The sequence below is a fragment of the Mus caroli genome, unplaced genomic scaffold (genome assembly GCF_978045245.1).
Source record: "Mus caroli unplaced genomic scaffold, Mus_caroli_1 scaffold_9, whole genome shotgun sequence".
NCBI classification, from domain to species: domain Eukaryota; kingdom Metazoa; phylum Chordata; class Mammalia; order Rodentia; family Muridae; genus Mus; species Mus caroli.
The window spans coordinates 30,964,442-30,977,994 of NW_028227264.1; the positions used below are offsets into that span (position 1 = coordinate 30,964,442).

Sequence of the window (13,553 nt, forward strand, 5' to 3'; positions counted from 1 at the left end):
GATTTTTCAACAGTATCCATGCTTCTGTCAATTCCTATATCAAAACCATATAGCAGGAGCTTATGAGTTGGCAATTAATAATAAAAACTTCATGCAAGTAGTTCTTATGGCTTCATGTGATAGTTAATATTTACAGTTAATGGCTTTAATGGTAGTGGTTAGTTAAAGAAATCACCCAGGGTGGTAAACAACTTGTAAACAGTTATGGACTTTTGTGGTTTCACTTGATAATGAGTCCAGGGACTTGAGAAAACCTTTCAAGTTCCTATGAAAGTGAATATATTTTAACTTTGGCTCATTATTTAGTTGCCTGCAGGTCATTTATTTTGACAGAAGAAAGGTACCTGTTCAATATCAAAAGGCTATGAATTTTAACCTTCTTTCATTGCCCTACTATATCATTTGAGAGATTATTTTAAATAAAAAATGATAATTTTCTGCAGATCAGAATCCCCCTCAGCATCTATGATTTTAGTTTCCATAACTGAAAACACACATTGAAAATAAATTGCTTTATATGAGCACACATATATTTTCTATTAATGTAATCCAATGAAGGTATCTGACATTGTGGATACATCTGTGAAAAATAGTATGTCCAGAAATAGCACAAAATATGGTAGACTCTGTGAGAGCATCACCCCTAAGATGTCATCTCAGAACCTTTGTTTCCCTGCATAAGAATATTAATTTATAACTCAGAATTATGAATGATGCATACAGGGATTAGATATACCTATTTTAGTTCTGGATGTTAAATGTATTAACATTTTTTTTCATCTTCTGCTTTGCATGTACAGGACAAAGCCCAGTTATGCCACCACCATCGACACCTTCCAAACCTGCTTTGTCAACACCGGCCCTTGAAGGCAAGTACTTAGTTTTGTGGTGTTTTCTCCTACATAAATATTTCCATTGCATATTTTAAAAATGAATCTATAACAATAAAACAGAATAATAACATTAATAAAATGTCCAATATTTTCTTACACAATTGTATTTGTAAGTTAAAGTTTTGTTTTCTTGAAATTTCAATTGAAGTCTTTCTAGAATATAAAATTTTCTTAGAATGTCAGATGGTTGAACTCCATCTTCTCAGAGGAAGACCAGTGAACTGCTAGGAAACTAACATCAAAAATTATCAAATAATCAATATGCCTTGCCATCCTATAGTTTTAACATCACTTAGAAAATATGGCATTTAAAGACTCAGGTGACAGCATCTGAATTTGAGCTCCATATGTTACAAATTATCTAAACTTTGAAATTATTTAAATTGACTTCTCATGAGCGCTGCCTTCTAGATTTTATTAAAATATTATGGGAACACTACATATGTGAAAAGGATACAATCATATTTAGTTTATAAGTGCTGTTGCAACAAGTAGTTATTATCAATAATAATTCTTCAAAATGAGACATTTTTCACAGAAGAAAGTTTATTTTTGCTATAATATGAGAAGGCAGGTCAATAATGGCTAAGGAGCCATAGCAACAAATAGCCAGAGCTCAGAGATTTCCCCCTCCCCCTCCCCCTTTCTCTTGTAAATTAATCCTTTTTACTGTCTAGTTGTTATCCCCCCTCTGGTCTGCCCTCCAACAGTTCCTCACCCCATTGCTCTTTCCCCATCTCCAAGAGTATGTCCCCACCCCATCCCATACCACCCAGGCAGGCCTCCCTATTCTCTGTGGTCTCAAGTGTCTTGAAGGTTAAGTGCATCTTCTCTCACTGAGTCCAGATCAGGCAGGCCTCTGCTGAATAAGTGATGGGGGCCTCATATCAGCTGGTGTATGCTGCCTGGTTGGTGGCTCAATGTCTGAGAGATCCTAGGGGTCTGGGTCAGTTGAAACTGCTAGTATTCCTATGGGGTTGCTCTCCTCCACAACTTTTTACAGCCTTTCTCCAATCCAACCATAGGGATCTCCATTGGTTGTGTATAAGTATCTTTTTCTGTCTCAGTCAGCTGTTTGTTGGACCTCTCAGAGGACAGCCATGCTAGGCTCCTGTATGTAAGCAAACCATAGTATCAGTAATAGTGTTAGGCCTTAGAGCCACCCCTTGAGATGGGTCACAATTTAGGCCAGCCACTGGAACTACTTTCTCTCAGTCTCTTTTCCATTTTTGTCCCGTTAGTTTTTTCACACAGGAATAATTCTGGGTCAGACTTTTAGACTCTGGTATGGCAACCCTATCCCTCCACTTGATGACCCGTCTTTCTACTGGAGGTGGACTCTGCAAGTTCCCTCTCCCCACTGCTGGGCATTTCAACTCAAAGGTCCCTTCCCTTTCAGTCCTGAGAATCTTTTGTCTCCCAGGACTCTGATACATTCTAGAGTGTCCTCCTACCTCCTGTTTCTATTCATTCTGCTGGCCCTCAGGGCTTCATACCTGTTCCTCCACCCAATACCTTATGTTGTTCTCCTTTTACTCTCCCCCTCCCCTCTCCCAACCATGCCCCTCCCTTCCTCTGTCCACCATGATTGCAAACAAAGATTTAAAAAATAGCAAATAAGAGGAGAAAAAGTCACTGCAATTAGTTTTGCTAGAGATTTAGTCATATCTTCAAGTCTTATCCATTTGTTACTTTCAGTCATTTTAATGTAATATATAAATAGGGTAAATTCCAACAATGGGATTTATTTTGAAAATTGTTGGAAATTCACTACTTAATTAAAAAATATCATCCCTCTAGTCTAATTCAGTTTAGAGATATAAAAGCACAAGTAATTGAAGTTAGTACATGGCTAATGTTTTATGAGAATGCCAATGGAAATCCTTCCCATCAGCTCCTTTCAACCATTCATTTCCTCTATACTGAAAGAGTCTTTGTGCACAGATATCCCATCCTACTTTCACATTCTGCCCACATGGACTAATAGTTGGTCCATTGGTTCTGATTTCTGTACAGCCATAACATGCTCATACTTATGACATTTCATCAATGAGGTGGTCTTTATATACAGGGGGAAAGAAATATAAAGAGCCCAGGTTTTGGATTGTAGGGTAGAAGAGACTCTAGCTTACTCCACTCTGTCTGCCCCACCAGTCTCATCTTTATAAATGATGACCACAAAAGACTAACCAAGGAAAACTCTACAAAGCATAGTCCCTTTCAGAGAGGACCTGACTTCGATGTTGTAGGAGATGTTCTGATCATTGCAATATGATACAAGACCTAAGTCCTCATAAAATAGTGTAAACTTAGAAGAAGGAGAGCATAGACTGTCCTGGAAGAGCAGGAGAACCTCAGGAAAATCTTCAATCATGTTAGAGCTAAAGAGCTGGCATACTTGAGTATGGTACATAGATAATGAAGGGCAGGAAAGCAGGGATAGAAAGAGCTGCATCATAAGTCACGGACATAAGAAAGAAAAGAGCATCCTACACAGAACTTAGGAGGTCAGAGTAGGAAGAAAGGAAGGCATTTAAAAGGTAAATTGCCCAGTATTTTCTAGGATTGACTTTTATTGTCAATGCTTTTTTATTATACCATGTGCCCATGATAAAGTTTTCTCAATCAAGGAATGAAAATGCCTACTATTTCTATTACTATACATTTTGACTACTTGAGACTCAGTCTCACTTTGCAGTCAAATCTGATTTTAAACTTGTACTTAACCTCCCATCCTCACTTCTGGAGTTATAGGCATGAACTACAATGCTTGGCTAAAAACAGTCATCATTTTCAACAAATATCTCAGTTTATTCTTTATCCCCGAAAACTTGAGAGTCATTGTTCTATTATATGTATAAAGTATATATCACAACCAACTATCTTATGTCAAGTATTAGATATTCTTAGCCCTATATAAATTGTTTTATCTGTATTTTTATGTTTCACATCAAATCTGAATACTTTAGAAAAGGATGCATTTTCCAATTAATAGGAACACAGTAATAAATTTTGGTTATACAAATGTTTTTTATTCATTCAATAGAAAGAGTTTAGTTAATGATAGGTATTATTTCCTTAAAACATGGTCTGACAAGAGCATATGTTTTATACTTGAAGCTCCATCCTGACCATGCCATGTTTGTTCTTTGCTTTCATCAATTCACATTTATTTAGACAACATATTTACATGACATGCATTCTATGGTTGGTATTCTGAATTCAGAAAAAGGTAGAATTTGTTACTAATATGAACAATGAACAAGTGAAGACTTAAAATTTATTTATGCTAATAAGTAAATAGCAGGTAGCAAGATTCGCATTGCTGCCTTCTGTTTGGAGATCTATGCCAAGGTGTTTTTTGTTACAGTGTATACTCTTGACAGTGAAGATAACACTTTTTATTTTTTAATGTTTTTATAAAATATGGGGGCATGGGTTTTATGGTATAGTTTTGCTATTGAGTTTTATTCGGTTTTCTCATACATTAAAAAAAAAATGTGTTTGGATGGTAGCCTAAATACCTTAACAATTCTCAGAATTGAAGGCTCACATACATAGCCTTAAATGCCTGTAAAAACGCATGTGACTTGTGATTTAGTAAGTCTAGATTGGGACCAGAATTTTGTTATCAAACTGTCAAGTGTTGCTGATGTTGTTATTCCAGGAACATGTTTTTGTGTCAAATCATATGACATGAGCTTATAATGATGCTTTTTTTTAAACTGCATATGCTGTTTTATTAGATATTTTCTTCATTTATATTTCAAATCCTATCCCGAAAGTCCCCTATACCCTCGCCCTGCCCTGCTCCCCAACCCACCCACTCCTGCTTCCACACCCTGACATTCCCCTGTAATGATGCTTTTAATTTAATTGAGTTATCTGAAAACCTTGGCAAATTGACTTATTCAGAGTGCAGACAGTTTGAGTTCTCATTGACTAAACAAACACCAAATAGTTCAAGCTAAATATCCTATTCTCTTGCTAGAGAGCCAAATAAATGATGATAGAAAACAGGGAGGGGTCACATGTCTCTTCTGAACTACAATGACCTGTTAGGTATTATATAAATATTTTGGTTTGATTATTTAAACAAATTGGATAAATTATAAGTTTCAAATTTTAAGTAAAATTCCTAAGCAAACTGTAAGTCACCAGTACATTGATCACAAACTAGAAAACACAAAATGTTTTTGTTTGATTGTTACAATTCATGGCATAGTGAAAAGTCCATGAGTATCTTGCTCAGACTCCTGGGATATCCCCAAGTGTTTAGAGAATGCTATAAATCCATTTAAAAGGGTAGAACTTCCTACCCTTCTCAGTCCACATAGGTCTTTTATTTCCTTTTGTTTTCAGTGTGAATATTCTGTCTTAAGTAAAATATTGTGGTGTCCACTACCGTGTATTTACTCACTCATTTGTCAACTTCTCTCCAGACATTTCTTCTTTGTGAGTGAAAATGTGTAAAGTTTATTCATAGTGATGGATAAGGTTGCCTGACCTGCATTGTTATATGCCAAGAGCAGTCTTCCCAAAGCACAAAAGACTGGTTAACTTAAGCAGAAGAAACTTATTTTCTTATAATAGTGCAGTTTTGAATTCTAAGATTAGGAGATCAGCCTGCTATTTTCTATTTCAGAGGAAAATTGACTTCAAAGCATCTTTCTCAGTACTTTGTCTACAATGTAGATGAGGCAAGCTTGACTGTCTTTTTCCAGTTTTGGCAGGACTGTGAATTTTGTGCATTTGAACTGATATAGCCATAATCATCTTCCTAAAACACTTTATCTTTTAAAACATTGAGATTTGGCAATTTAGTATGAAAACTTGACAGGCATGATGATGCATTCAATCTGTAACTATGGGTAAACTTTCTGATTAGTGAAAACAATTTGAATGTCTACCTCTTGTAATTAGAGTTGCTTAAATGGTTATAAAAAGCTGATATTCTTTTTATTTCTAGCACATATATTTTTAGAAACAACATGCATTATGCACTTTTATCATTTATCTGTATATAATTTTCATTGGTATCATTTAAAACAATTTATATTGAAGTTAAATGACAACCAAACTTAGAATAATCTCGACTATCAATTTTTACCTTTAAATAAAAGTAAAACAGAGGACTAGAAAAATCTTGTAGAACTCAAAATGCACCCCCCCCTCCATAAAGGGGAGAAAAACAAAATGTATACTCTTTCTTTCACATGTGAACTTTGATAGTTCAAGTGATGTGGGATAATTTACAAAAACTGCCAAGTTACCATGTCCATGCCCAGTGTTAACAGGGCAAGACACAGCTTATAAATCTTAGTATCGTCTTAAATGCAATGGAGTCTAAAGAGTTGGAACTAAATCAGATGATTTAAATTTCTTAACTGAAGGCACTCTTTTATGATAAGATTATTCATAGAGTTGGCTTCAATTAATCTCCTAGCAGAAGTTCATAAAATGACAAGAAGCCAATTCCTTGCCTTTTACTCTGTCACTTGAAAAACTTGGTGTTATTTTAAAAATGGGATCCCGAAGTTCTGTTGTCATAATTAAAGAATGATTAATTTCACAGTTCAACCCAGGATTCATTGTTATGTTTAAGTGAGCATATTAATGGTGTTTCAAGATTGTGGACCTTTTGCAAATAAGAATTGCTATGTGCGGAGAGCAGGGTCCTCTCATAGAGTCTTTTAAAACAGAGAAAGGCCCAAGAAGCACACAATATCCAGCTAGGCTGAACTCAGTAGTTTTGCCAGGCTTTTCCAATGTGCTGCCTGTAACTTCATTAGCACATGTTTAGTATTTATTAATCAGGATTTTAAAAAAAAAGATTTTTTTAGTATATATAAGTACACTGTAGCTGTCTACAGACACACCAGAAGAGGGCATCAGATCTCATTACAGATGGTTGTGAGCCACCATGTAGTTGCTGGGAATCGAACTCAGATCCTCTGGAAGACCTTAACTGCTGAGTCATCTCTCCAGCCCAATCAGGCTCTTTTTATTGAAACTGTTTAGGCCAGTCCTGATCTGTAACTTCCTGAAGTATAAATTGCAAGAAAATGGCTTTATGTGAAAGAGAAAAACTGGCATATAGTCCTGAAGTATACAGTTTGCTTTGTAGAATATGGGTCAATGGTGGAAGTGTAAACTTATTAATATTTTAATCTTTTTAAAGTAGTACTTTTTATAGAGATACTAGATCATTACATTGGTTCAAGGAGTTTTAAGGAAACAACTTAGAACTTTATATCAAAGAAACCTAAAAGCTTGGAACCTTGTGGGTGAAACTCCACACATCTGTAAAGCTCTTTTTACTACTACTACTACTACTACTAAAAATACATCTTCATACTTTCATAGCACTTGACAACATGTTTCTTGTAGCAGGTGCTTGTAATCTGGAGAGTTATTGTAGTTCATGTCTTAGACACTACTTTAGTGTCTTGAAGTGGTATATTGACTTCCTTGGATTACATTGTTCTCTATGGCTTATGTTTTGTATACCTATTTTTTTTAATTTGAATCTTTAAATGCAAAGGGAACCAATTGTACTTCTAATTATGTGTTTTCTTTTATTCTTTATAATATATTGGTATTGGAAGTATTTGTTACAATAGATTTAAAATGAATTTACCTACTAATAAATTAAATCATTTTGGTGACTGTGGTCATTTTATATTTAATTCTTGACATTGCTTAACAAGAAATAATTTTAAAATGGACCTAAAATATGGTATTGATTTTTATAATCTTTTAAAATAACTTAAGTGTTGTCCACACAGGAGCAGAGAAGCCTATAGATTCAAAGGATTACTGTAGTTATTCACAAAATATAGAAGTCAATTCAGAAAAACTCTTTTCCCACTCAGAATAAATTTTGTAATATTATATCTCAGGTGGTGTTATATCTTAGCTTGAGAAACTTCTTACTCTCAAATGTTGTTGAACATTCCTATTAGTCTCTTCTCCAAGGAAAACTATTTCTCTGGAAGTTTCAGCCTTTCTCCATTTTAACAGAATCCATAGTAAATAAACTGGATAACTTCAGACAAAGTTATTCTGCAATTCTCGAGCCAGTAACAGTGATAGAAACACTGTTTCCTAAAATCCTTGCATAAGCAAAATTACAAGATATGATCGCATTCATTTTTTTTAATTAAATTATACTGGGGTTATTTTCTTCTTTTGTTTAACTCAACACAGCTCTATGAAACCTCTATTTTTTTTTATCATTGATCACTGAAGAATGGAAAGATAATATTACACAAATAATGGGCATTTAATGTGTAATTACCAGGGCATCTACATTGTGGAATAAGTGTTGAAGGAAGAAATTAAATTATACTCGATTTACTTTTGTGTATCTCTTTAAAAGTATATAGTTTGATAGTAACTACAACAAGAATGATAACTATCAATCATCTACATTATGTCTTGATATACAATTAGTATTAATTTTGATATTATCACTATAAAAATAGAATAACCTCTGTAACTTGTATGTAGATCCAAAAAGAATAGACAGAAGATGAAAGTTATGCAACATTATCTCAGCTCTGGTTTTAATCACTTGCACGATCTTGACAGAGCAAGTAATATGTTATGACTTACATATCTTCACTTACAAACTGTGGAAGCTGGACTTAAGTGGTACTTGGAGTCTGTTTTGGCATTTCTACCCACCTGATCTCTCTCTCTCTCTCTCTCTCTCTCTCTCTCTCTCTCTCTCTCTCTCTCTCTCTCTCTCTCTCTCTCTCTCTTCAGGCTGATAGATCAGCAATAAATTGTCTTAATAACAGATTGAAAATTAAATAGATTCATTTTGAGATAATTGCCACTGTAAATATGAAATTGCATCTATGTTGTCTATAGAAATATTAATTTTGTCAAACAACTGTGAAGTATTATGTATGAAATACTAAAGTGTGTGGTATAGATAGATGACAAAGGCTGCATTTGTTGAAAGAAGGTGAGCTATTAATGTGGCAAGCTATTGGATGATCTATATTAGATCAGAAAGAGTCAGAAGTTATATTTATGTAAATACAGAGGGAAAGTTCACATCACTTAATTTAATTTTACCACAGGATGCACTGGAATACAATCTTCTACAGGAGCTACTAATGTCTTTGTCACAATTCTATTAAACCAAAGAACTTGATCAACTCAGCTGTTCTATGAGCTATACCCTGAGACATTCAAGACATAAACTAGTAAAACAGAAATTTGGTCTCTGATTTATTCTATTAATTCTGTGATACATAGGTTTTATTCTTTTTTTTTTTTTTTTTTTTTTTTTTTTTTTGTACTGTGGTGAAATAAACTCAGTGCCTCCTGGTAAGAGTTTTGAATAAAACTGATATTGAGTTACACATAATGATAAAACTCATATACCAAACAAGTTTGTCATCTATTTAACTTAGAAATTTACCTAAGTCAAACAACATATACTTAAAACATCCCACTGTATGAGTACAATTGGGAGAACAGCTCATTTGCTAGCATAGTTGAAACTCAAAAACCATTTGTTTCTATCATTTTCATTATTATAATTTTACATAGGGATGGAAATTAATTTTTTGTAATTATTATTAGTCATTAATTTTGTGATAACTTTGTTAGTTCATATAAAAGGCAATAAATAATTTGCATTTATCACATTCCTGTATATAGAACTCTAAATTATTTTAGTACAGGATTGAGCCATATCTTTAATATACTTTGTTCCAAAAACTAAGGTTTTATAACTCCTCCCTTCCTAAGCTTTTTAAGTCAATTGAAAAGAATAAAATGATTTAAATTTCATGTTAAATCATTGGGTAAACAATAGAAAAGATGAATTGATGTTTTTGAGGATTTAGAAGTTAAGACACATTTAGGAGACTACTGCTCCAGGGGAAAATTGTGCTTTTATTCTTAAGGATTACATGTATAGGTAATACAACTCCAAAAACTGAATATGATACAATTTTACAGAGTTCAGAGAAATCAAGGAAATTGCCTATAATTGCACAGATCTAAAAATGGCATAATCGTAATTTGAGGCCAGGTGTCTGTTAGCAAGGCACAGTGCTTTTCTCAGTATCTTTGAATGGCAATTAAAAATTTAGGACTCCATATAATTGCTAAGGCTCTTATCTGCCATGGGTAAATGAATGACATTAGGAATAAGAAAAGGTTTTGATGTGTAGTAAGTTCAGTTTTCATCTTGCTGAGTATATCATGGTGTTTAGGTCACTCGAATATGAATTTGTGTGCCTAAGGAATGAAATATTTATAAATGTCTGAGCAGGTTATAGTGGAGCACTCCAGACATTGTGCAAACTGGAAACCATATCAACTTTTAGCCTAGAGAATCAGTGGAATGTAAGTATTTACAATACTAGAAAAATGTTTGATTAGAAAATAGATGCAAAAAAAAAGAAAATAGATGCAAAATTTGAACAACTGCATGTTATTACCTTCAGTAAGAGAACATAACCATCAACATGGCAAATGATGAATGTAATAATCCCAATAAACAAGAGAACAAGCAAAGGAATAAATGCACAGTTTTTTTCTCTCCCTCTTTTCTTATATGAACTCTTTTGGCTCCTGTGTTTCTCTTGGTATGTCTCTCTGTCTCTCTCTATATCTTTGTCTCTCTTTCTCCCTTTGATTTTTGGAAACAAGGTCTTTCTACATCACTTCCTCTGTTTTATTGAGACAAGTTTTCTTTGCATTACCCAGGTTGGTCTGAAACTCACAAGGTAGACCAGCCTGACCTACACTCATAGAGATCCACCTACCTCTAACCCCAGAAAGCTGTTATTAAAGGTGTGTACCACCAGTCCTTTCTAGGATCAATTGATATCTTAGCAAGAGTCCTGAACTACCTGTATCCAGAGGACTTGGGCATTGGTTGTCATCATACATAAAAGGGCCACTGTGGAGTCTGGACCTGGAGAGTACAGGAAGTCTTTTCTTTATGTTGGGCAGGAAGTTGAGCTTTTGGAAAATGATATACTATAGTAGTGTGCAAAAAGAGAAATGGTACAGATAGTGGAGTTTACTCAGCACATTTCTTGGAAGAATGCTATGGCAGAATTGGCTGATCAATGTGATCATGACAACATACTTTTAGAGAGCATATAGCATTGTTGTTCTGCCTCTTCACAGACCCTCTGTATTAAAAAATAATAGAAGTTAATGACTTACTTCAGATATTCTCTATGTATTTTTCTAGATAAGCATGTATTTCAAATAACATCATGGAATGAATTATCTCCAAAACAATCATATAAAGTTTAATTGCACACGAACCTTCATAGTAGGTCAATCACAGGTATAAGTCTTATGAGTAAACAGAGTATACCCTAGGAAGGAAACATGAAGAAAAGTGTTGATTTCATGATATTTTCCAGAAAAGTAGAACCAAGAATCCTATTGAAAATGTATCTATATAGCACTAAATATAGCATCTGTCTATCTATATGTGTGTCTATCTATATGTCTGTCTATCTGTCTATCTATCTATCTATCTATCTATCTATCTATCTATCTATCTATCTATCTATCTATCAATTTAATCTATCAGTCATCTATCATCAACCTAGCTATTTATTTATTGAGACACTAATTTTAAGACATTACTTCTTGAAATTGTGAGTGCTTGCAAGTTCTAAGTGTACAACACTTGTAGGTAGATTAGGTATACAGGGAAACTTGATGTTAAACATTGAGTCTACAAGAGTGTGTCAATAAAATTCCTACTTCAAGAGACTTTAATTTTTTTTTAAGACTTTCATTCAACAGGCAGAGACCCATCTCATCCACATTATGAAGATGAATCACTTTTCCCAGTTTACTAATTCGACATTACCATCAATAGAAACCAATAGATTGGCTCTTAGCTTTGCTAAAACAATACATCTGACTAACCATTGTGAGCAACATCAGAAGGCTATGAATAGTACTCAGAAAGATATTTGCCTAATATGCACAGAGCCTTGGGTGCAAATCCAACATCATAATACTAAGTGAAACAAAGATACAGAAAAAGAAAGGGAAAAATAAAACTCAAAGAAAAAGTTAAGGATAAAATTTTGTAAAGGAAGAAAAGTTACATTAGTTACAAGTGCTGCAGAAATGAAAAGAACAAAGACAAAGCACAAGTCTTTAATAGGTGATGATCTAACCTACACTTGACTCGAAGTTTGCCTCTCCCACATATACTTGAGGGCACAGTAAGGAGTGAACGGAAGGTCCAAATTTAACCCGGTTTGTTATATTAACTTCTCAGTGTCTACTATGGGGATAGTGATGATTTTAAACTAAATTATATTGAAAGTTGGTTCCATCTTGAAACTTTTATTGTGTATTGCACCTTGCCTCTCCCTTTCACTATGAAGCAAACTGTGGGCTACTGAGTACTACCAAATGAGAATGAATCTTATCATCTGACAAGTAAACCTTCCAATACTGCAGAGTTGATCATTTTAAACTTTACTTTGCCATGATGTTACATTTACACTGAACTGATAAGAGACTTCAGCAAACTTCTGATATTAGTGGCATACAATCATTGTCTACTCACTAAAACTAAGAAAACAATACTGGTGCAACCATAATAATTGAATTTCATATTCATTTGACTTTCATTTCAGATGATTAAAAACAATGCCTGCCATGGTAAAAGAGTAATGAACAGATTTCTCTTTCTCACTCTAAATTCTAAGCAATATTCTAGATTTTCCTGGCCAGTTCTGATTATGCTGTGTTCTAACAATATACTTGGTAAGCACATAAAAACTTAATTCACATTTTAATAGGTAAGATTTAACTCTCATAAAAAATATATTTGAAGAATGTGAAAAGAGACCAAAAGAAGGGGAGGGGAGATACAGATAGACTGAAGTAACTTTTATTCATATTTTCATAAAAAGAAGATTTTAAAGATAGAAGTAATTAAAAAGTTGCATGCAATGGTTCAGAAAGGAAAAGCAAAGAACAATAACAACAAAACAAAACAAAACAAAACAAACAAAACAAACAAATGAATGAAAAATCAAATGGAAGTTCTTGCTTTCCATAACAAACTAAACAACAAATATACAGCTTGCAAAATAGAAAAAGCACCACTTTATAACTGAGCATGTAACAAGGGATTAATACTAATCATCTTTAAACAATTATAGTATCTAAAAAGAAATCCACCAAAATCAATGTGTAACAAACATTTCTCAAGTAAGAAACACATGGCAAACAAGTATATGATAAATGCTGATCAATACAAATCACCATGGGCATTTAAATCAAAATACAATTAGACTTCTTCATTCTCTACAGTGCTTTTATCTAAATTATGGATGATAATAAGTGACAATAAGGCTCCGGAAAAAGAAACATTTGCATACTGTTTTTGGAAATTTATATCAATATAATGATTATAGAAAGTATAGGGTTTTTTTCGAAGACCCCTTCTTCTATGATAGAACTACTATGTGAACCAATAATTATATATACATGAAATAAAACACACACACATACACAAAATGAGATCAGTGTCAAGAGGCCTATACACTTTCATGTTTATTTAATATTCACAATGAGATAGAGTCGATCTAAGAAGTTGATAATAAAGGATATATAATTTATGGTCTAGTCTATTTAGCC

At 33.7% G+C, this 13,553-nt stretch overlaps 1 protein-coding gene and 1 long non-coding RNA gene across 2 annotated transcripts in view; one reads left to right on the forward strand and one right to left on the reverse strand.

Moving 5' to 3' along the window:
• Window positions 1-928, forward strand: part of LOC110303552 (triadin) — a 172,788-nt gene extending 171,860 nt beyond the window's left edge. Inside the window, exon 9 of the mRNA XM_085842740.1 lies at window positions 801-928. Within this exon, the coding sequence (XP_085698866.1) occupies window positions 801-928 (128 nt within the window). The remainder of the gene's footprint in view (window positions 1-800) is intronic.
• Window positions 1-13,553, reverse strand: part of LOC115032171 (uncharacterized) — an 88,593-nt gene that overhangs the window by 67,779 nt on the left and 7,261 nt on the right. The window lies entirely within an intron of this gene.